Source organism: Accipiter gentilis, chromosome 6 (genome assembly GCF_929443795.1).
Source record: "Accipiter gentilis chromosome 6, bAccGen1.1, whole genome shotgun sequence".
In the NCBI taxonomy this organism is placed as follows: Eukaryota; Metazoa; Chordata; class Aves; order Accipitriformes; family Accipitridae; genus Astur; species Astur gentilis.
The window spans coordinates 18764416-18789593 of NC_064885.1; the positions used below are offsets into that span (position 1 = coordinate 18764416).

The 25178-nt window shown below is 42.7% G+C and overlaps 1 protein-coding gene across 1 annotated transcript in view; it reads right to left on the bottom strand.

Moving 5' to 3' along the window:
• Positions 1–16752, bottom strand: part of AMER3 (APC membrane recruitment protein 3) — a 39052-nt gene extending 22300 nt beyond the window's left edge. The window contains exons 1-2 of the mRNA XM_049803431.1: positions 16655–16752; positions 6567–9617 (exon numbers count right to left, since the gene is read on the bottom strand). Of these exons, the coding sequence (XP_049659388.1) occupies positions 6585–9596 (3012 nt within the window). The 5' untranslated portion in view covers positions 9597–9617; positions 16655–16752 and the 3' untranslated portion in view covers positions 6567–6584. The remainder of the gene's footprint in view (positions 1–6566; positions 9618–16654) is intronic.
• Between the last annotated feature and the right edge of the window lie 8426 nt (positions 16753–25178).

Genomic DNA, 25178 nt, shown 5'->3' on the forward strand with positions numbered 1-25178 from the left:
CTGCAGCCTATTGGCAGAGGTAGGATGCAGTGTTGTTTGGAGGACTCTGGTTCTGCCCCTCTCTGCATGTTCTGGTGGCAGGAACAGAACTAGAGATTTTACACTTTAGGTCGAAAAAAGCTGAGATCACCAGGCTCTCCTTTTACTCTTTTTTTTTTTGCTGGCTGGTGAGTATGAATGCCATCAGATTTGTACAGCGCGTTGTCGAGCTGAGCATCTGCTTTGCATTCAGTGTCTCCATGACTGTACTCCAGATAGGGCAAGATTCTCCTGTTTGAATGAAGAAGCCTGCTCTGTAACTGGATACTAGTCTCTTGCTTCCCCCTTCTTCCCACCCTTACGCCTTCCTGGCCATCACAGCAAAACAGAAGTGAAGCAGGGTTTCTTCAGAATGGTAACAACTGATTCATCCCTTCATTTAAACAAATGGGGTCATATTTGGCCCAATCCCACGCAAATAATTAAAATGTCTTCTATAGCCAAAACCTGACTTGTTTTTTTGCAGTTAAATGTCAGGCAAGACACCAAGCCTCTGAATAAGCAGATAATTTGTTTGCTTTGTGCCTTGACTTCTCCCCATTTCTCATACAGAGGCACTGTTTCCTATGTCCTGTCCATCAGCCCATGCTGCTGTCCACAGAAACTGTTTTCCTTTTTTTTAACACTCCATTGCCATACCCCTGAAAAATCTCAAATTCAAGGCTGAAGGAGACTGTGAGCCAAGTTGTGCTCTCAGGGTTAAATCTGGGAATCGTTCCCCTAGCTTCAAATTTATGCTGGTGCAATGAAGATGAGAATTTAGCTTTCTGTACTGTTGTCAACAGGGGAAAAATAGAGTCCCTATAAGACTGTATCCATGGAAACCATCCTACTGCAATAGCGAGTAAAGCAGCAAATCAGATTCCTCAGTTTTAAAATGAAACATATCTAACAACATTATAGTGCATCTGCGATGTAAGAGATCATCTGTGCTGATAACTGTGTTGAAAAACCCTTCTCTAGCAAATAAGCTGCAAAGAACATTTCTTCTTCCTTGTAGAATTCTGATTTTGGGTAGAGTAAGCATTGATGAGAAAGTCCCATGAAGACCGGACAGTGAGACAGAGCCAAGTCCAGAAGCAACAGTGTTTAATGAAGGAGAAAATTGTTTAATTTAGCATTTAGTCCAAGTATCTGGGCACACGGTGACTAACACTCAAATGTATTCACAGAGGCAGTGGCCTGTCACCTCTGTCTCCCTGTTCTTTGCTTCTGTGGTACCATATGTGACAAACAGTACATTTGTAATTTGTGATGCATTTGTCTGAACAGGAGCATGTGTGTATGTGCTTGTGTGTGTGTATGTGTGTGGCTGGTGGACTGTCAGATGAGATTTCACTATCTGGTTCAGTGCAAGATGATCTGCGCAACTCACATTATAAAGGTGTATGTTTCAGAACCAGAGGCCTTTCCACTGCATAAAATGTGCTGGCTGTCTCTGTACTTTATTGTTTTTACATTTCATCATGTGAGACTTTAGGGAGGACCTCTTTGCTATGCCAGGGAGGAAGCATGGAAATACATGGATTTCTTACCCCAGGCTTTGAATCTGTTACCATATTCTTTCCCTGCTGTGTGCAGAGGGATTCTGCCTTTATTTTTTCACTTATTAAGGCATCTCTCTGGCCATTTGGAGAAATAATACCATAGTTTATCAGACAATTGCCTATATGCAGATGAGGCTGCATTCTGCTTTTCTTTTTTTATCAAATCCAAATACTGCAGTCTGCCTTCCCTATGCCTGGTAGATAGAGAAATATCTGTCTGGGAGAAATGCAACCTTATTTAAGACAGAAGGAATAAAGTTGAACCACGAGGGAATAAAAAGCATTACAGAAATTGCCTAGACTGCAAGTAGCCCTTCAGTTGATGAGGATCAGATACACATTCCTCTATCACTTTGCAGTGTCCAGGCTGTATTTTATCTGCTTCTGAATCTCAGTTCCTTGATAACAGCAGTCATGTATGCCGTACTGTCTTCTTTTATCTACAGCTGCCCTATCTGTTATGGCAATCCCTCTTTGATTGACAGTTACCTATTTTTTTCTGACCTGAGGGCAAGCTTATTGCTTTTAATGCTATCACTGAAACACATCCAAAAGCTTCAACTGGTGCGTAATGTGGTGGTTCAACATTTGAATGAAGTGAGCACATATTGTTGGGAGCACATGTGGGTTTTGTTGCTCTGCCACATCTACCAGTTAACTGAAGATGCACTTCAAATCACGTTAAGTGGTAGAAATGGCTCAGTGGTCTGAAACACTGTTGTTTGCAGACTGTGCTTTGTTCTGCCTGTGTCCAGTTGCTGTGACATGCAGTGTTGTCTGTCTGTTCGGTCATTTGCAGAGATTTTAAAGATCAGGAAAAGATATCCCAATACACTTCTCTAGGACAGTGTTCCCTTGTTGAGGATGAAGAGTTTCCTGCTGGAAAACATCTGGCCAAAAAGCCCAAACTTCTTCAGTTTGGTTTCTGTGGTCCATGACTATTCAAATCTAGGAATCTCCCCATATTCAGGGATGGACTGCATTCACTTCCTAAGTCCTAGCCTTTCGATAGTGAAAAATGAAAGTTATGCCTTTCATTGCACTTCCTACTGGTAATTTCCACCTTCTGCATAACCCTTCTATATCCCCATGTAAGGGTGCCATTTGCCACTGAGGTTCCTTTACCATCAGAGTTCAAATTCCTGGTTGTCCTGGTTTCAGCTGGGATAGAGTTAATTTTCTTTCTAGTAACTGGTATAGTGTTATGTCTTGGATTCAGTATGAGAAGAATGTTGATAACAGACTGATGTTTTCAGTAGTTGCTGAGTAGTCTTTATACTAAGTCAAGGACTTCTCAGCTTCTCATGCCCAGCCAGCAAGAAGGCTGGAGGGATGCAAGGAGTTGGGAGGGGACACAGCCAGGGCAGCTGACCCAAACTGGCCAAAGGGGTATTCGATATCATGTGATGTCATGCCCAGTATATAAACCGGGGGGAGCTGGCCTGGGGAGACTGCCGCTCGGAAACTAACTGGGCATCGGTCAGCAAGTGGTAAGCAATTGCATTTTGCATCACTTGTTCTGTATATTCCAATCCTTTTATTATTGTTGTTATTATTATCATTATTAGCATCTTCCTTTCTGTTCTATTAAACTGTTCCTATCTCAACCCACAAGTTTTACCTTTTTCCTTCTGATTCTCTCCCCCATCTCACGGCGGGGGGGGGGGGGGGGGGTGGGCAGGGCGCAGCTACATGGTGCTTAGTTGCTGGCTGGGGTTAAACCACGACACTGGTGAGCACAGATATGAGGCATTTGCAAATTTCTCTCTAAAAAGCCAGGGAAGGGAGAAACAGAGAAGGAGCTGGAAATGACACTTCTTGTACTATTCTTCATCACAGTTGTGTGTCTGTGTTCAGCAGGGTAGAGAAGCCCTGGAAACCAGGCATGGCTCAGGGGAACCCTGCACACTAGTTGGAGCAGAAAGGATGAGCTCATTTGTTACTGTGGATACTAGGACATGTGGAGATGGGGTGACAAAACCTGAAGATTTTAATGGCTTTTGATATCGGCTTTTCCTCTGCCCTGTGATAAATAGCAAGAAAGTTGGCCTTCTCCTTTCCAGCTCCTCCAGCTCAGGCCTGGGAGTCCATGGGAGGAACAGGGGCTCCATTGGAGCTGCTTATGAAGCATTTGTTCTGAGGGACAAAGCAGGAGCTGCTTCTGATCTGCCACTTCTCTCACAGCTCCCGAGTGTGGCATTTTAAAACAGTGAACCTTGGAGCATTCTTCAGGTATAAGCTCTTGGGGTTTTGCACAGTCATGTCCAGCATAGGAGTGTTTCTCGATGACGTCTGTCTCCCTGGATTCAGAGGTGAAACCATGTTTGTGTGTTGCCTTTCTTACACTACCAGCCCCATGATTAGGCAAAGATCCTGAGTCACCTTCAAAAAAAATTAAAATTTCCAGCAAACCTGTAGGCCATCTGTTAATGTGGGCAAGCAAGAAGATACTGGGTAGGAAAACTTAGTCACATGCCAGTCTATATCCGTCATCACAGCCATTTCTTTTAACCATGTTAAATGCCATTTAATTATTGTCTAAATTCCTTTTCTGTAAGAAATTGTAACAAACAGCAAGCCTGTAGTGAAATGATTCCTTGAAATGAGACCATTCCTCAAAGTCACTTTATGAATATGAAAATCCCATCTATATTTTAAAATGCCATTCATTTTACTGTTAGAGAAACCTCTATCAAAAGTCAGCAGATCCCTTCTGGAAAAAACTTGAATTGTCTTCTCTCTGGAACTCAGGTGATAGCATGTGAACTGCGCCACATTACAGGTATCATCAGTGCTGACACATGGTGGCATACAGCAGCTGCCATTTGATACAACGCACTAGAAAGTTCCCTGAGTCCAGTAATGTCTACCTGCGATATGTCTTGTACAGTATAATGATACAGTCTGTTACCATTTCTGACAGTCACGGCAGCTGTGACTCCCTTCTCTGTTTCTACCAGAAAGCAACTCCTCAAAATTAGAATCCCTTCGCATTCCTAGCCTGTGAAGGCAGAGATATTCTTAGCAGTACCCTGTGGATTAATATTCACAACAAACTAAAAATCCCAGGACAATGCATACATTGATCTGCTGTTCTAATCCTAAAAAGCTTTGCTTAGCACTGGTTTCTTACATACGCTAGCTGTGACCACAAACCTTTCCTTGCCTGTACTGAATTTCTATTTTCAGAAATAATCTAAAAGAGGCAAGTTGTTCTAAGGACTATGGTGTGCCCTCAAATAGCAAGTTCTGCCCAAAAATCTGGTGACACAAGAAGGTGGCTTGCTAGTCAGCATTGTTTGCAGCATTGTTTGCAACAAAAATGGAAAAAACCCAAATCACTTCTTTCATGAGAGGAAGACCTAGTTCACCGATGAACAGGTTATAACTAAATGATCTGTTAGTAAAGGGTATTGAAAACTGACAGTCTTTGGCTCTTAACTTAATGCAGACCCCTGAAAAATATCCCGCCCTGCAATGGGAGACTTGTTAGGGGGGAAGGGCACTTTCACAAAGATGTAAATAGCAAAGTGGGTGGCTGAATCTCCCAAGACTTGAAAATGTAAGGGTGAATTTGCCTCACGCAGAGAGAAACACTGTCCCTTTTAGTTTGTGCTGCTTGGTAAGCCTGTAGAGATGACCAGAAAGCAGTCACACTGCTGTGAGCAACAAGAGCCAGAGAAGTGTTGTGTTCCCTGGGTCCCTCCATTCAATAATGAGCTGTTCTTTAATTCTCTATCCTGGCCCTTGCTGCAGCCTCCTCTCCATCTTCTACCACCTCTAAAGGCTCCTTCTCAGAGTGCCAGGGTTGGGCAGAGTCCAGCCAATCTGTCAGATTTGGCAGGGCATATGATAGAGAATTCACACAAGTTTTTTAATTCTACAACAGATTCCTCTCAGCAACTGGAGGTCAGAGGATTTCTCAGCTGGCACGGAGTTAGAGCAGTCTGTACAGAGAGTATCTGCTCTAGCCTAAAGCCTTGTGTGACAGGCAAATCTGAACCAGCACAATCAATGTCTGCGTACTTCATCAGCTCTTTCTGTTTTACAGCAGAGGCGTTTCTTACCCTATGTCAGAGACCAAATTCTGGATCTTCCTATACTATGTAAGTGTGGCTCAAGGATTTTCAAAAGTTCGAGGTACAACACAGACCCTATAATCCCTCTTCCCTCCACAAGGCATGTAGAGCATGCCTTGGCTTCAGCTCTTGCTCTGCCACAGTGCAGTTTGGCCAGAGACTAACCGTACCTGCTGGAGAGAGACTTCAGGCTTGCAAAAAGGAAGAACATCGTTTTGGTACGCTTAGCAGCAGCAGCATAGTATTGTGGGCTTTCCCTTGCGCTTGAGGGTGCACCATATGTATGGAACCGCGGGACAGGGTGTGTCTGTCAGCCCTGTGACTTAACGTTGCAGATCTCTAGCTTTCTCATGTGACCCCTTGCGTGGCAGCTCACCCATCAGGACTCCAGTTGAGAGCTCTGTGTAATACCCAGTTAACACTCCAGAGGGGAAGCAGGGCATAATTTTTACATTGTCCTTATGTAGCAAGAGGATTTAATGTCCTGGTAGTGAGGAATCTGAGCTGAATGCAGCCAGCAGTCTGTGGCCAGGCAGCCATATCCATTCTGCTGTTCCAAACGTGGCAGATCCTGGAGTGGAAGAAAAAATTTTCCCTGCTTCCACTGGTGTGAAAACTGCTGCACCTGGGTGGAAGATGGGGCTTCAACCTTCGCATGGGACTTGTAAGACTCAGTGAATGTGATCCCTCCTATATATGGCCCCTGGTCTGGGCAATTGTGTAATTTAAATTCTGATTACTCTTAACTACGACGCTGAGGCGTAGGTTAAGAACAATGAAACTGGAAAACTGAGGAACTCTGAGTATATATCAGACTCCACTGCCATAAGTGTCCCTCTGTGAAAAGGGGACAGAAGTTACTGATTTCACATTTAATTTCAGACTTCCCATAAGCACTGACCTTCTCAATGCAGGTGTGTTACTGGTGGCTCCTCCCTGTCACTGCTGTGTCCGGGGTCACTGCCTCTGGATGAGGGGACAGAGAGGTCCCTCCAGCCAGGCCCTTGCAGGGGGTCTCTGCATAACTCCACCGCCCCGGGCTGCACTGCTTGACTTCCTTAGGCTGCAGCGAGTCTGCCAGAGAGACAGTGCTGTATGAAGCTTGTGAAAACGTAGCAGGTATGTCTGAGCAGGCAGAGTTAAAGAGAGGTAAAAATGTTGGTCTACTAAGAGTTGTAGCAGGGGCAGAGCCACTTGGACTGAGATCAAATGTAAAGTCTTTTAAATAGGAGAGCGCTTGATTATTTAGCTGGGCATATTCAAAATTTATCTTGCTTCTAGTGACCTCGTCTAGGATTTTTGCTGTACGTTTCTGATCATCGAAGCAAATTTGCTCTCCATTTTTCTTCAAATGATAAAGACTGCTGGGTTGGAAGCTTGTCTCATAGTTGTATTGGTTTGTGCTAGGAATACTGGAGTAGTCTGGATTTTGGGCAATGCAGTTGCATTCATTTTGCAACAATAACTTTGCTTTGCACTGAGACATCTTACGAATGATATTGTTCATTTCATTCCCAATGCATTTGTCTTCCAGGTGCTTGTTTTCGTAGCTGATTTTTAATGATGCCACTTGTGTTACACAGTGCTCTAAGAGCTGCGCTATGTTAGTGCTGCTCTTCGTTGGTGTGGGGCTAACGTAGCTCTGTAAGCGTCTGAGAGTAAGAGGCTGTGGTGGTTTGTCACAGGAAATAGAGAGAGAGTGATACATTGGTTTATTTCTGTCCTCCCTCTCAAGGGGATCCAAGAGTGAGGTTGCAGCAGTTTTGTAGGAGTAACATGATTCTACTTCATGATTATCATCTAACGAAAGGTTTTCAGAGCTCTGGGAGCCACTCTCTCTGTTCAGCTTTTCTGGCAGTGGGTTTTTATCTCCAGATGTCTCACACCCTTCTGAAATTGTCACCTTCTCATTCTCAGTTGAAGATGTCTGCAGATTGCTTCCGTTAGCCTGTGATTGTGATGCATAACTTGATGCTTTGGTGTTTTCTACAGTCCCAGGCACTGTAGATGAATCCTTGTGGTGACTCTCTTCCCTTCCTTGGAAATCCAAATTAGATGTGTTAGGGCAAGAGTCCAGGCTGTGGTCTCTTTCAGCAATGTTTCCTGAAGAGGCCTGGGTTGCATGTTTGGTTTCATCCAAAGACACAAGTAGGTTAAAGGTATTAGATTCTTCCTTGCTTGGTTTTTCCTGCTGAGCTTCTGCGCTTACTTTCTGCTCTGGACTGGGGTTTGGCAGGATTAAAGAATCATTAGACTTTTCTGGCTGTGATTGAGGACTCTGAAGAGAGTCAGGGGAGGAAACAAGTCCTGAGTGTTTTCGCAGCCAGTTTATTATACCCATGGTCAGTGAAAGCTCAGTATCGCAGAGCTTTAGCAAACATTCTTTGCCTTTCCATGTGCTGTGGAAAAAACCCTGGCTGATAATATCTAGAGCTGGTTGGGAAGCCATGTTCTCCTCAGCTCCAACATGAAAGCTGTAAATGGACAAAGGGATTTCAATGGCTTGTTCTGAAATGCTTTCAGATGTGCACAAGTCATCGTCTAGGACTGGGTTTATTTTGACTTCATTTGGGTCATAGAAGAGCTCATAAAGAGCATCTCCACTGTAGCTGTCTCTTGGAAATCTACCTGGGACCCCAGGGGTCTGAGCTTCCTTCATTTCATCATCTTGTCCAGGAGAGAATGAATCATAGTAGCCTTCATCACTTGTGGATGTGGATTCCTGGTTGTCACTTTTTGGTGTTCCTGTTTCTGTGGAGCTTTCTTTGGAATTGTCACCATGTTTATCAGGTGAGACTTGGGGGTCTGTCACAGATGCAGCAGCCTGGCTTCTAGCGTTTTCCATGTCAGGACCAGGTATCTTCAGTAACTTCTTATCAAACAGAGCACTCTGGTGTAGCCTCACCGATTTGTTGATGTTGTCCCAAAACTTTGCAAATTCAACAGTCTCATTCTGGCCGGGAGAGGCCAGCTGCTCCACACCCCCTTGGAAAGAGCCCATGACAGGGCTGTCTTTGTGCTTGCTTCGTCTCAGCAGAACTTCTTTGCTGTTCTCCAACTCCAGGTGAGCAGAGCTTTCATCAGCAAAGATTTCCCCACAGCCAGTGAGGGAGTCAAAGCTTTTCAGTGAGGCGACATCTTCACACAGGGTGTTGCAGCAGTCATAGGAAGAGTCAGACTGCAGTTCACTGTCTGAGCAGTCTTGTGACAAGCAATCAGCTGCAAATGTTTCTCCCGTTTTGAAAAGATACTTTGCAAGACGCCGAGAGGACTCAGTCTTGCAGCCTGGAGAGGACAAATTCTTGTCCTTCTCAACCAGGAACGTGAGGTTGTCTGGTTTATTTTTTTTTATATGAAATATATCTCTGAGCCCTTTCTTAGATCTCTTGAGGGAAATCCTCTTCCTGGGAATGGTTTTTGCAACAGCTGGTACAAAAGGCATCTGTGGCACAAAGTTCCTGTAATCAATCATCTGACTGCTGCATGCAGACTGGCTGGGGCTGACCACACACTCTTTCTTACTGCCGGAGCTTGACATCCCCGAAAAGCTGATGCTATTGACAAGGCGCCCCTTACCCTTTCCAGAAAAACCTTCCTCACAAGCCCTGCTGCTGAGGCTGCACTGCTCTGTTTTGTCTGCTTCAGTAACGCAGTCATGGGTTTTACTCTTCCTTACAAGTTTGTAGGACCCAGATGATTTTTCCAGGCTGTTGTCACCAGCTCCATTCCTTGCTGCTCTGGTAGAAAATCTGTAGTTCTTGTGCGTGGCCAAACATGCCAGCTGGACTTCAGCTACACTTTGGTTTCCCTCCAGAGCTGCCTTTTTATCTCTCCCCGTGTCGTCTTTGTTAATAGGAACTGTGTGCACTGGTGGCACTTTCTCATGTTGCACAGTGGATTTTATGAAGGTCTTTCCTCTCTTGAGCTCCATACTGCTTTCTCACATCTGTTTCTGTAAAGAAAACAGCAGAATAAAGATACTGTGAGTTTGGTGGCTAGCACTTGTAAACTTTGCAAACAACCGGAGAACAAAGGGATAGATATTAAGTATTATAAAATTGGTTTTGTTTGTCACCAGAAATTTCCATCACTGAGTCATGGTATTGCATGAGAAACAGATCAAGTGAACCTGAAGGTATGTTGGCAATGTCTGGAAGATCTATCAGGGAGAAGACAGTACACATTATGGGTTGGTAGCTGAGGCTCAGAGAACATTTTGTCTGTTAGAAATGAGAGGGTTTGGATGTAGGATTATGACTGCAGGATGGCTTTTAACAAGATAGAGGTCCTATTCTGAAAGTAGAAGAGGCATCAATGAAAAGCAATGCCTGAGGAACTTTTAAGATGCAAGTGTGTGCATCAGGGGAGGCAGCAGTTCATAAATCTGTACCTTTGAGGAGGACAAAGAGCTCAAGGTGGGAAATCTCCTGAGAAAATGGATCAAACATTTGACACATGATGCTCGCTTTATAATAAAATAATCCTTACCTGTGAATAGAAAATCCATAAACCTTGGTACTATCCTGGGAAGCATGCTGAAACTGCATTACTGGTTTTGCTTCCTCCCGAGCATAATGTATCATTTTCTGCACTACTATTTTTATTGCAAAAAGTAAAAAATGCCACTTTGAAAATCACTGTTAATTATGACAGAAGTGTCATTGCTGATTTACAAACACCGGTGTAGTACACTGAGCCATTGACACATTGAATCTGCATTGTGCATTCATTAGTTATTTCTAAAAATACTCTATTACCTGTATCGATGCCGATTTTGGTCTCTGCCTATGTGGTTTAGTATTGAATCTGGTTTATGTTTTCATATATCTCATTAGTCATTAATTATTTTAACCATGACACTTTCAGTTTTCCAGCAGTTATTTCATGGACACATCTGATCCTTTCTCGCCTTATCTCAACTTGAATATTGAGTAAGTCAATGGGCTTTACATAAAGGTAGGTCAGGGAGGAAGCAAGCACTTCCTAGAAGCTGTTAGAGAAACCAGATTTTTACTGGATGGGGAGAAGGACAAAACCTCCAAGTCCTATTCTTGAAAGAATCTGCTTGGATTCTTTCCTTAATGAGACCCCAGTTAATGATTTCTCTTGTTTTGAATTATTTAGACATAACTAAAACCCCTTGGAGCCATTGAACTCTGCAACACACACAAACAACACAGTGCTATCTCTAGCACTCCTTGGCAAACCATATGTAACAGCTCTGATGAAATGAATAATTACCAATACTCCCTTGAGAACAATCTCAGATCAGATCCATGGATCCAGACCTGCACTCAGTACAAAAACACCCTCGGAGATTTTAAATTCAGTACCAAGCCTAGCCTTTGTACACTCTTAAAGTACAACGTAAAGCAGTCTTTAGTCTACCTTGCACTATAAGAGCTGTCCATAGCCTCCAGTGGCTTTCCAGTTGCCAGGGCATGCTGGGAACTGCAACGCTCTGACCAACACCTCACAAGATACGGGTCTGTGTATCTGGGAGTTGTCTCACCTGCAGCACTTCTCCAGCACACGGATCAGTGATGACAGCCTGTTTCTCATGCAAGCTGAAACTAGCAGGTGATTAATGATATTTAGAACTAAATGTAGGTCAGTGACAAAAGGTAGAAAACATAAGGGTAAAGTGGGGATATTCAACATCAGGAGTATGGATGCTATGGAAAACATGGTGGGTGGTGATCGGTAGGCGTCTATCAGTATGTTTGAGATGTTGGCACATTTATTTGCATTTGGGGCTGCATGTGAGTATTGCAGAGCATTCTTAATGAAAAGCAGTAAACATTTTACTACACTGTCAGGTATCTGGAGTTCACTGATGCCGCAGGAAACTTGTTTTGCATATTTAGAAATAGGTCACTGGGACATGATTACACTCCTTTTCTGAAAAGCAAGGTGTAATTGAGAAGAAATGCAGTGCACAGAACTCCAGCAGAGTTGTGAAAAGAGTCAGGAACAGCTGATGCAAGACCAATGATTAATATCCCAAAAATAAAGTGTCTGATATCTCAGTCCTTAGCAATTGTAGAAGTAGGTACTTTGTCCCTGTGGCTGCTGAGGAGTTCCTTAGAGGTGTGTGGCATCGCAAATGCTAGTGTTATAACAATGTTATGTAGGACTCTTTGAAGTCCTACAGCTGTTTCTGCCCATTCTGAGTATTAAGCAAGGGTCATTTTTGTAGGAAATTGCATAGGAAGTTTTCTGTAGATGCATTAAAAAGGCTTTAGAGGTAGATTTGTTTTACTGTCAAGTATGAAACTTATTAAAGCTTAGAATTCCGGATGTCATTAGATAATCTTCTGAATGAAGAAATCTTTGATCTGAATTGTATCTCCTTGATAAGAAACACAGTGGACTACCAGTTTGATAACTGGGTCTAGAAACTTCAAGGCTTGTTCTTTTTTTTACACATTAGATGAACAGTTTTAACATGAAAGCCCAAATGGCCTGAATAATATCTGTACTGAGAATATATGTAGTATAATAATGTAAGATACACTGATGGTAGCCCATGCTACCTTTCCTCTGATGAGGAAAAACGTAAGTTAGGTGTTGTTTTCTTGGGGTTTTTTTAGATCTACTATACATATAATCACTAACTTTGTATTCTAATTGTTTAATGACTCTATTTAATCCCATATATTATTTTTCTCATTTTCCCCCAGGATTCATGCCAGACTACTTAGTATCTAGTTCGTTGTGTCATCCTGCTTATTATGTTTTAACACTGGCACAGCTTCAGGAATCTTCCCCATTAAAAATGTTATTAAAAATGAACACCAAGAAAGGGAAGATGTCCTCAGTCAACTCTTTGAGGGCTCTTAAGGGCAGACTACTAGAGCCTGCAGGTTTTTTTAAATACTTGTCTCAGATGCTGTTTTGTAACTTCCCATACTATGAGTTCCTCTTCATCCTCATATGATATAGATTATCAATGAGCTTCTTTCCAAATACAGAACAGAAATATTTATGGGATGCCACTCCCTTTCTGTATCTATTAATATTTTTAGCACTTTTGGTTGTATTGGTCTATACCATGATACTTTTTTTTCTTTGTGCAGGGACAAAAGTTATATTTCTAACCCCAGAAGCTGTACCAGTAAAGTTAGAAACAGATTAAAGTGCTGTAAGGGAAAGTTACTCTCCAGTGGTTATGTAAAGCTAATCAAAATTCTGTGAAAAATTATTCTAGGCATTTAAAAAATGGTACACCTTCTCTGGGATTTCTCGACCCATGCACTCAGCTACACTATTGCCTGTCTCTGCTCCTTTTTAATTATTATCTTGGACTTAACTTGCAGCGTATCTCTTCTTCCACAGGAATAAAGGGTATATGAGGGACTGATTTTGACCTTTGCAAAGGAAATATATTTTGCAATTAAAAATCACTGTAAAGAACAGAAACTTGTGGAAACTAGCAGTCAGTCTACTAAGGCTGGGTTGTTCTGTTTTCAACAAGCTCTGGATGTTTTCTTTGTTGATGTTACTTGATCTCTTTTTTTAATATCTGAGAAATTATTTATGGAACACACATTTAAATGGAGGACATCCTTGAATCTTATACTGTCATTTACAATGATCTTAGGTGCAGCAGCGTTGAGACTTCCCATCTACAGTAAACAGTACTTTTATCTGTCTTGATCATACCAGCTGCTCACATTTATGATTTCACAAGTGTCTAAGCAGGCAATTAGATCCAGATTTGGGGCTTATAGTATAATGGAAATAAGGTTTTGGGTTAAATTTGGATAATATTGCTCATAAAGTACAGGGATACTTCATGCTCAAACATATACCATCTGTGCAGGGTGTCTGACAGCCTTTTCATAAAAACAGAAGGTTTTACTGTGTCTGTAATTAATCTAAAAGTAAATAAAAGTTTTAGAATGGGAAGGTGAACACATTTCTGTGGACTGAGGAGACTTGGTTTTAGGACAGTCAAAGAAATTGCTTATAGTTTTGGGTTATGAGGACCTCAACAAGACTGAGTTAGGTAACTGTTCTGGTTAATAAGAGCCATATTCAGATGGCCTAAATTCTACCTAAGTCCAGGTCAACAGACAAGGAGGCCAAAGAGGGGTGCAGTGGAGCTGGACTGGATATTCATTAGGAAGCAGGAGGAAAACAGGTGTAGGCAGGATTCAAACAGTACAAATATTGCCTTTGTCATGTGGGTCAGAGAAGAGAGGGGTCACACTTGCCTCTGCCCATGGCCCCTAAAGCTTTCTGCCAGGCTGAGATGTCTACAATTTTCCCTCTCTGGAGGAATGCTGGAAGACTTGCTTTGGGTTTGGGGCTGGTATCAAAGTTATTAGCTTATATCTTACTAGCTTCTCTCACAGTTGAAAGACTTGTTTAGGTTATCTTCAAAGAAAAGGTAAAAGAGGTTGTGCTTTAATGTGTCAGTAGCTAAAATAGCAGTCCTCTTGGATGTAACTCTAGGAAGACCATCCTACTGGGAAAGTAGAAGTATCTGCTTCAGTGAGGTTGCATGGTTAGAAATAATACTATTACGAAGAGGGAATTTAGATGAACTCTCTGGCCTCAGCAAGTTTGGCTCAAAATTACTTTTGCTTAAGTACAAAAAAATATAATTAAGATTCATTTATTCCAAAATTTTATCAGCTGTCTGGCTTGGACACTCTTACTTGCTTGTTTGCTGTGTAATTTATCTGTAATTGTCTCTCTTGGAGATAGAAATAAGCGAAATCCAAAATACAGTTGTTTTGCAGGGGAGATAGGAGCGCTCTTTCTGCTTCTTTACATTTAGATCATTCTTAAAATTGGCAGGTTGTGGAGAAGGTACCTTGCTGTCTCTTGCTAAGCAGAATTCTGCGTGCCACTTGGAGTCTTAATTTCACCTCCTTGCAAGCATTTTCCTTTTATTAAATTAAAGACTTGATAAACATTGCATACTCTTTTAGTTTTTTTAATTAAAAAAAAAAAAAAAAGGAAGGAAAAAGCTCTATTTGGACTGCTTTTATGTTTTAGGGTATACGTTAAGAGTGAGTCCAAAATCCCTTTTCCACAAGTGGCTTCATATCAACCAGACTTAAGATCCTGAGTATCAGAGCTACCTTTGAAAATGTTATCCCTGCTTTCCAAACAAAAATGGTAGCATAATTAAATTTCCTGAAAATATATATCTGGTTTGGGTATTTGAACATGCATTATGCTTAACATGGATGTACTTTAAGATGACATGTTTTTTAAAATATTTCTTGAGAAATTGTATAATAGGAAAGGGAAAAAGAATGGAGCACTTCGGCAGGCTCTCCCTTCCTATGCCTAGTTAACCTCAGGAGGATATTTCTGGGTACCAGTTGGAAGTCCTAAAATGCAAAAACAAGCAAGCATGAGTTGGTGAGAGCCACAGCTACTTTTAAAGTCAGTGGACAATACTAATTTTTAATGCTTAGGATCTAATCAATTAGCAATGCATAAAGAACAGCTGGTGCTCCCAGTAACGGGGGGTGGGGGGGAGGGGGGGGGGGGGGGGGTGGTATTTTTTGAATAAGACTGTTTGTTTACAGTCAAAAACCTTAACTCTCTATCTCAGAAGATAAAAGTTAATAAAGGAAATACTTACTAATAATCATGAGCATATATTCCATTCTGTTAATTTGATTTTTCATTACAAAGCAATAAAATGCTTCCTTGTTAGAGGGTAGGGATATCCTGTCTGCAGTTATTGTAACACTGTTTCTAGTAAGCAAATAAACATAACATTTCTTAGGGTGGAAACCAAAGAGGGTTTTAAAGCAAGGCTCATCTTTTTACTTAATCTGATTACCCTGCTATTATCTCATCTCCATTAGAAAACAGAAAAGAACAGGGTGGAAAGGATGGAGGATGTAATCAGGGACAGTCATGATTCAGGAAACAGATGAATGTTTATTTTTAAAGATGCCTGTGTGACACACAAACCTGCACTGAGATCATGCCTCTTTTTAGGAGTACTCCTCTCATCATCATTAGTGGCTGTATCTTATCATTCCCCTTAATCATTTGACTCTCTTGGGTAACCCAGGATGCCTAATTATTTGCATATACATTTAGGTCAGGCAATGGCTTTCTGACGAAGAACCAGCAAAAAAAGGACATTGGTGCGTTTTTCTTCAACCTTAATTCCTCTGAGCACACAAAGTAGGATCTTACACTCCCCAGCAGAATACTAGAAGGATGTGTAGTTAAATGCTTAATCTTATTAGCAATGTGCTATAGAGAAGCCTGAACCTTCCTTTAAGCCCTGCCAACTGTTCCCTGGAGCTCAGGATTTTTCATAGTAAAATTAACCACTTTTCTACTCCCAGCATACTGTCCTGCTGTGTGCGACAGGAGGGATCCCTGGGGGAACAGCAGCACCCACTGCTTCCCCCAGCCCCACATGGGGCACCCACCGCTTCCCCCAGCCCTGCATGGGGTGTGCAGCAGGGCAGAAGGAGGCTGAGACCATGACAATAGGAAGTTCCTTCTCTGACAAAAACCTCTGCACCCCTCACTCAGTTTTCTTCTATGCCTGAAGCTGAAATAAATGTAACTGCTTGAAATGTTCCAATTACACCGTGTAAGAGGGCAGCATAAACTCCTGCACAGGGAGCTATCAAATCATAACTCTATCGCTAGGAGAAGGCAGCTGAGCAGAAATTTCTGCTGTGTACCTGAGAAGGAACAGGGCATTTTTTACTTACCCTGACCAGCAGCCTGTTGGTACCAGACAGCAAGGTGTTAATGCTGTTAGCTTTGGCTGTTTTCAGTAATTTATTGCTTTAAAAGGAGACAGGATATGCATTTCTATAAATACAGGCACACACTTGTCAGATGTATGGAAAAATAAGTAAAAAACAATGCTTCAAAAATGAGCAGTCATCCCAAAATAATAGTCCCTCGGAGTTGCTCTGACACTCAGAGCAAAGGAAATGCCAATGCACCAGACCAAACAAGAAGGCAGATCACAAAAATTCTACTCACCATGTTTTATCACTGAGCAGAAATCCTCTGTCTCCTAGCCTTGCTACTGAGGCTGGTCTTTATCCAGAGGCTCCTGTGATGCTTTTCAGATTCTGAGGGGCTGGACCACTGCTGCTCTCCAGTGTTACTCTCCACCCCCTGTCTTTTCCTCCTCCTTCTTCCTTCATCCCCACCCCCTTATTCCTCCTGCTTGTAGCTTTTTCATACCTTACATAGATTCTAGGCTTCAACATGTAGCTTGATTTAGGAAAGATGCTTATTTCAGCCATCTGCATGATACCATGGAAATGCCTCCATTGCTAAGGAATAAAAACTCAGAAGGTAAGCTCGGGAGCGCTGAGCCAGCATTTTGCTTCCTCTCTATATGACTGCTTATTAAACAGGGAGGAAAACATCCAAATTAATTTCATTTCTCACATGTTTTTTTTATTTCTGACTAGGATTCAAGAAAAGCGGTCTTAACATGTTCGTAGGTTAATGAGATGCTTCACTGTGCAATGTATGCAGATTATGGGACTGTGCCACCCTTTGCAGAGCTTTTGTCAATGTTGAAGTGAGAGGAGATTTCATGTGGGAGCAAAGTGGCATAAGGGGAGAGAGTGAATATTTCTGCTGCCCAAAGCTAGAGTGCCAGGTGTTAGCCTCATATTGCCTTTGACAAACATGATCTGTCGAATTCTCCTTACAGTAAGTCTAACTTCTCCTTCATGTGTAGTGAAGTCAACATCTGATGTTACAGTATCATTCTTTGTTGTGTAGATGAGTTTGTTACCATCGCAAACACTAGAGCTTTGATTTCACAAAAGCATAAAGCTGGCATCCTTGCCTGAGCCCTCTCCCCATGAAGGGCTCCCAACCTGATCATAACTTGATCGTCCCTCCCCATTAACTCTCCCCTGAGTCCTTTACATCAGTCTCTCAAATCCCCTGCTTTCTCCTTCCTGCTTGTTAAAAGACCTCTGTTGGGGGTGTGATAGGAGCCTCTTAAAAGCAGAAGTGTATGCCATGAAGCAGTGGCTTAATCCACTTCAGTAGCTCTCCTGTGAGCTGCAGTTTAGAGCTGTACTCGAGGATAATGCAGTAGTTTGTACAGACTGGCATTATCTGCAGGCGGTTTACCCTTCTGATGTAGGGGCTAACATCACGGTTGCTCTAACGTAGTGAACAGGCAGCTCTCAGATGACTGAGTGAGACAGAGCAAGTTCAGGCAGGTCCAGTCTGTGCAGGTATTTAGAAAATTCTCCACCTCTGTATGAACTGAAGATGAGTGTTCCCTCACAACTGGAGCAGATGCATCAGTCAGAGAGCTGATCTCTTCTGTCCCCACATGACAGCAGAAAGGGAACAAAAGCCTTAACCTTCTACCTATTCTCACCTGTCTTTTCACAGTGTGCTTTAGCTGAACCTTGGAGATGGGGGAGGGAAAGAGCTTAAACTTTTATGTTGTCTAAGCTTCTAAAGCTGAAAAATCAACCAGTTAACCTTAAAGGATGCAGAACAGGGTGCTCCTGCTCTAAGTGCCAGCCGGTAAGCCACTCGGGTGTCCCCAATGGTAGAGAGTGGAAAGTTACATCTTGGAAAACACCTGGGGTTCAGTCCACCTGCAACAAGTAGAAAGCCCTTGTATGACTTCACCAAAAGACTGGTGGGAGGAAAGAACAAACTGTGGGTGAATCGTAGTAGGTCTGGCAAGGAGATTAAGACCAATCATGAGAGAAAATACATTCATTAGAAAATAGATTTGATGTTTTTTATTCTACATGAAATATTTGTATTAATACAGGAGAAAGCCTTTTTCACAATGGATATATGAAGCCACCAAGTTTTCAGGTAGTACATCTTTGCTCTGCAATGATGGCACTTTTGAGAGCCTCCGCTTCGTGTTTTGGAAAGAGGGAGCCTTCAAAACTTTGAAGTCCTTTGTTCAAAGTAACACCAAGGTTTGTTAGAAATGCTGATAGACATGAGAGTCAATCAGAGGTCACTTCTGGTGCTGATTCAAGGCTGATGGCTGGTATTGGTATTGTCTGAGCAAATCTAGCAAAACCAGGGGTTTAGAGTTTTTATTTGAAAAATTACTCACGCACTCAATTTCTGAGCTGAGTTTCTGAACTCTGAAGCATAGGCATTAAAGGTAAAGGTACATCAGAAAAGATGTACCCAAATATGCCATGTGGAGAAGGAAATAAAAAACAGAGAGCACTTAAAATTGCATTTGAAGCCTACTTCATGTTCAACTCAAACTCAATAAGACAAGCCATCCTCAAAGATTTAGAGAAGAGAATCTGGCCAGGGAGGGACTCTTACCTCTGGTAGTGTTTCAGGTAGTTCCTATACCTGCTGTCTCTAGGACAATGTATTGCTGCTCCTCAGGAATTGGGAAAGCTCTCGTATAGATGTCCCTGTTTCTAACAAATGGCACCTGTTGTCCCTTTGCTGGAGGAGTTAGAGAAGATCACTCTAGACCTGGATGAGATACCCAAATCGTTCGTGGTGACTCAGGCAAAGCAGCTCCTGTGATGAGGCAACTCCAGGTTTTAGGATGTCCATATGGACAAACGTTTCCATCTTTAGAGCCTTTTATTTCCCTTCATCAAGGGAAGTGGCCAAATCCATTGGCCATCCATAGCCATAGCTATCTGTAGCTATCCATGGCCATAGACATCCATAGCCATAGACTGCATTGGCCTAAATCACAATCTTATTGCATGCACTGTTAAATGCACAGTATGTTGAATAGCAGCTGAACCATGGTAGCCTTTATGCATTGCAATAGAGCTTTTTTTCCTTCCTAAATAGTTCTCAACTTGCAGTTCCCTGAACTATCCTTTTCTGCTATCATTTCTTTTCAGGCTATTTCACTGTGGCTGTTGATCAGCTTGGTTCAAAAAGTTGGTTCTTGGAGAATCTAATCACCCTCTCTGATTAATTCTGATTAATTCAGTCTGTCCAGAACTGTTTTGGGCATCAGTGGGCATAAAAGGGAATGGAAATCAGAAAACTGTAAATGAGGGGCACATGGAACAACTGCCATCTGTTTAGCAGAAGCCCACAGCCTTTGGCATGGGGAGTAAGAAGAAGGTCCTTGAGAGAAGAGGGACTAGGGAATGTACAGTCCTTGGTGTGGCAAGAGTAGGGCAGCAGGGATCCTTGGTATCCAGTGAGGAGGACTGGGGAAAGAAGGAGGAAAATCCACATAAGGGGGCAGTATGGAAACACAGAGAGGGAGTTTTTAGATGAAAGCAGGCCCAGCCTGGTGGAACTTGGGAGCCTGCATCTCCCCAGTGTGGGTAGCCAATGATTGTGTCAAGTGATTGAAGACAAATATTAGCATGAGCAACTCACGAAAAGCAAACTATACTATTTTTTAAGTTTCTGTCATGGAAGAAGGTAACAGATTCAGAACAAAAGTGACTCGGAACAAAACCATTTGCTGAGGTAGGTCTATTTGTTTCTAATGAATTACTTACAGAATTAATTTGACCCAGGCTATTTCCTGCCAGTGAACTAATGAAGAGTATAACATCCCCAATCCAGTTGGGCTTTCTGCTAACATCCGCTTAAACTTAATTATTCATGGATTCTTATCAGTATTTCTTGGTAAAATGCAAAGCATGTTGTAGAGAATTGGTAATGGGATATGGAGCTTTTTCTCTCCAGATTGCTAGCAGAAGACTGCCCTAGGACGAAGGGAACAACCTTTGCTACTTATCTCACTGTTTCCCAGGGCTTACATTAAGTTAATTGCTACTCTCTTCTTGGTTACTTGGTGAGCTAGTGTCTGCTGCAAAATTTAAGATTGTGAATTGCTGTTAATAACATCAGTACTTAGCAAAGGAAATTGAAGGATTTTTATCCACAGATTTCTGTAAGTGTATTCCACCTCAACATCTCCTGCCTGTCTTTGAGGCACTGTTGTTGCCCTATTTGCTGCCAAGGAGATGAGGTGGAGCAGGTAGGGTTGCAAGAGCCCCTTTCAGTACCGGTATTAAAAAGCTTGGCTGCCCTGCCTGCCAGCCAGGCCTCTGAGTGCCAGTAATGATGCCCTTGACGGCAGGAAGGCGTGCCGAATGCCTCCAGGATGGGACTGATCACATTCTCAGTATGGCTATTCTGGGGACTATGGATGACTTATTGTGAACTGCTTGTTGCCTCAATGAAGAATGAAAAGGGATTTTGAGAAAAAAAGAAAACGGTGAGGACATTTCTCCAGCTGTTCATGTTAGAATAGTGGCTGCCCTTAAAGTTTCTGCTTTAAACAAAAAGCTCTCAGCTAAGAAATGCTTACCTATAAAATCAATGTGGGGAAAATGAGCTGCATTAAATGCTGTGAACAACTACTCCAGAAGAATTGTTTCACCAAATCATTAAGAACTCCAAGGCTCTAGAGACCAGAGACAACACCTAGGAGGGACATGATACTTCAGGGACCTGACCTCAGAAATGTTTAAATACAAGGCACATTTTCAGAAGTTTTTCCATTCCAGATATGCCTCTGTGTCATAGACATCTGTCTAGAAGAGGCAAGAATACCTCCAGTTTATTGAACTGCTACTGTCATTAACAGACACTCTCTGTCTCAAAGGCAAAAAAATCATTCAGCATAAAGCATGGAGGATGGCAAAATGCACTATTCCACAGACATCCCAGTGCAACCTATAAAAAAATTTTCTCAGCTTCTGCTGAGGAAGATGCTATTGTGATGACTGGAAGGAAGGTTATAGGAAAGTTTTAATGACTCTTTTGTATGACTTGGTTTCCCTGCTTAATTTTATATTGCCCTGTGCCTGAATACATACAATTAAGTGCTCTGAAGGCTTTGTTAAAGGCTCAGTCAGGAAAGGAAAAAACATATAGGTGTAAGTAGCCATAGATATACAGCTTCAAATAACAGAGACCATCAGTGAGGGAGAAACTATTTCAGTGGGTCTCATGGGATAGTCTTTCAAATGCTAAAGCTGGGATCAAAGGAGAGCTAAAACCAAAAAGACCTAGGCAAGAGAGAAGTGAGTAATTAGATATTAGTGAGGGTGAGGGCAATAGTACAGCAGGCTCAGGTCTACATGCACAGATGGTGATGCTGAGCTGTGAGCAGGACAGGCTGCTGCTCCCACTTCTGCCTTTCACCACATGCTTTTATTTTGTATCTCAGTGAAAAAATAAAACCTATGTTGCACAGAGATGCTGGCTTGGTCGCACTGCAGAAGATATACTTGTCACAGGATCTTGCAAAGGAGTCCTCATGGGCAGTATGGGGCTGTGCTGGTTTTGGTTGAGATAGAGTTAATTTTCTTCATAGTAGCTAGTATGGGGCTATGTTTCGGATTTGTCCTGGAAACAGCGTTGATAATGCCTGGAAGTTTTCCTTACTGCTGAGCAGTGCTTACACAGAGCCAAGGCCTTTTCTGCTTCTCCCCCCACCCCACCAGCGAGCAGACTGGGGGGGGTACAAGCAGTTGGGAGGGGACACAGGTGGGACAGCTGACCCCAACTGACCCGAGGGATATTCCAGACCATGTGACGTCATGCTCAGTATATAAAGCTGGGGGAAGAAGAAGGAAGGGGGGGACGTTTGGAGTGATGGCATTTGTCTTCCCTAGTAACTGTTACGCATGATGGAGCCCTGCTTTCCCGGAGATGGCTGAATATCTGCCTGCCGATGGGAAGTAGTGAACAAATTCCTTGTTTTGCTTTGCTTGTGCACATCGCTTTTACTTTACTAAACCATCTTTACCACAACCTATGAGTTTTCTCACTTTTACTCTTCCGATTCTCATCCCCATCCCAACTGGGAGGAGTAAGGGAATGGCTGTGTGGTGCTTAGTTGCTGGCTGGGGTTAAACCACAACAGGGGGCCATGAACCAAATGACAAATCCTGTTTTGAGGGAAGAAACCCCTTGGCTGAGTGTGTAGTTGATAGGACCTTGAGGAAAAAGAGTGCTACAGTCAGTTTGCTAACTGTGACAAGTAGCCCCTTGCTGTACATAAAATCTCACCTGTCCACCAGTCAGCATTTAAATACAGGCAAACAAAAGAACATTTGGAAATGGATGATAAATGAAGCCTTTGAAATCGCCAGCAGTGCAGTTGGTAACAACGTGGTTAGAAATGCTTATGGTCAATTTACTCAGTGGAACATACATTTTGGAAACAAATCTCTGTGTTGGATTTATGTTGTTAGTGGCAATGTCACAGCCAGATTTCATTTTAAAGTGGCAAGTGGTACATCTTAGAAGAGAATAAAATACACACTTTTAAATGCAGTTTGCTAGCAGACCTAGAGATAATGTTTGGCGGTGTTTGTTTCTCTTGTTCTCCTGCCTCCTGTGTGCTAGGTGGTAGTGGCTAACTCCAGAAGCTTACTGCCTGCTGCTGCCTTAACTGCTATCACAGCTGGAAGGTGAAATCTCTGACTGTGTTCCATGAAGTCATTAAATGATGTTTGTGGTAGGAGTATGGCATTACAAGCAAGGCTTTTATGGTAGTGAAATATGACCATTAATATATTTTTGCAGTTACAGTAAATAAGCAGTAAAACTGAAAGAACTCAGCTTCTGACGAAGTGCTCCATTAATGTATCATGAGTATTGACAAATCCAAGGTCGTCATTTGGTTTGTAGCTACACTAATTACCAGCAGGTTTTAAAATATGGTATTTTATGGGTCTTCTAGCTGACAGGCTATTTAGAGAGGGGTGATTTGTTGAGCACTATTCTTTGGGCTTTATCCTTTCATGGCTTTGGCTGTTACCATAGGTCTGCAACAAAACAATCTCTCCCAGCTGTTTGATTTTTCACAGAGGGGTTATTAACATTTCTAAGCCAGCTGATATGCCCAGGCAGTACTCAAGCATATTAAACTGTTACTTATTTCTCTTGCGAATGTGCAGTAGCCATTTCCCGACCAGTAGCCAAGTGCCAGTGCAAGCCAGGGTGGTGGGATGGCTGAGAGACAGGAATAGTGTGTTGGAGGACAGAAAGCTGGGAGCTGAGCTCAGCTGGGGCCATGTGAATGGTGCTGTGTTATGGTAGGGTGGATGCTCTGTTCTTCATTGCTGTGTGTTGAGGGGGGTGGTAAGCCTGTGAAATAGGACACCTTCATTTGGGAAAAGAGATTCAGAAATTATTCTTGAGCTTTAATACACAGGTGGCAATTTCTCACCCTGCAAATGCACTACTAAAACCTGCACCTCTGAAAAGGACTAGTGTTTTTTAATACCTGTGTTCCTAGGCACCTGGTTTGAAACAACTTGCAGGGAGTCTAACTCTCCCTGAAAATCAGACACCTTAAGGTACTTTGAAGCCCTTTATATGTTGGAGTTTTACTGTGGGGGAAAAAAAAAGCTGCAGGAGACTGATGAGTCCTCAGAGCTTGCGTGGAAGATGTATGAAGTAGTGTGAAGTGGGAAGTGCTGATGACTGCATGGTCATAGCTATATAGGCAGTCATTTGGGGCTTGACAGTGGTTCAAAGAGCCTGGTCCATTCAGAACTAACAGAGTGGTATCCCCAGATGGACAGAAGCCAGCCACAAAATGAGTTAACTTCTTCCTCGGCTCATTAAATGATCTGCCCAGTCAAGAATGAAGTCTGGATTCACACGTAGGTACATGTGTTGTCATAGAAATGGTATGAGAATGACAGAGGGATGGGGACCTTGATTTCCTCATTTGTTGCTTTAGCCTGAAGTTTTCTGTACAAGAAATGTTGCTACATCTCCTCACACTGTGTAGGGCAGGGGGTCTGTGGTGGGCAACCTATAAATCAGTCACAGGAGTGCCAGTACTGCTGGTTGGAGCTGGAGTAGGCAGATTTCTCTGCCTTTGGCTCTTTCCTGTTACAGATGTTTTCCCTAATGCCAGCATGGATCAAACCCAGGTTAGTCTGCTCCAGATTGGGAAGCATTGCCCCAGTAATTAGAAATTACCTAAAATAACAAGGTGCTGCAATACCTAGGTAGTGGAAGAGCCCAGGTAATATGCAGAGAAACATGAGTCAGGGAGGAGGCTAGCTCTTAACTGCTGTGGTCCTCTTCCCACAGGTGCTGCTGCCCACGGCAGTGAGGGGAGGAGTGGGCAGCCAGGTGATCAGGAACCACTTGCTTTCCCAGCAGCAGCTCCCAGGTGAGTGTGTGCGCCCAGTGCCTGGCACAGTGCTCCCAAGACACCCTGATGAGGGCTACTAGATTCTCTGACAGTAATATTATTTTCCCTGTCCTATAAAGGTCTTTCTTCAACATGTAAACAGGTGTTGAAGTGTGACTTTTTTGCCTGATCTACCTGATGTGTGCTGCTATTTCCACCTGAAATGTCTGACGTATTTCTGATTATTAAGGTACTAGCCTGTCACATCCCTTTAGTGTTCAAGGGTGTGGGATGAGCCGATCAGCAATGTGTGTTTTATTTCAGAGTTCTCATCTTTGGCTGTTCGTAGGAGGACAAAAGCTTTCCGTGGAGATGATATGCCTGTCAGACTGTGGCAATCATCAGCACTTTCTGTGAGGAGAGGGAGACCAGATTCACTGC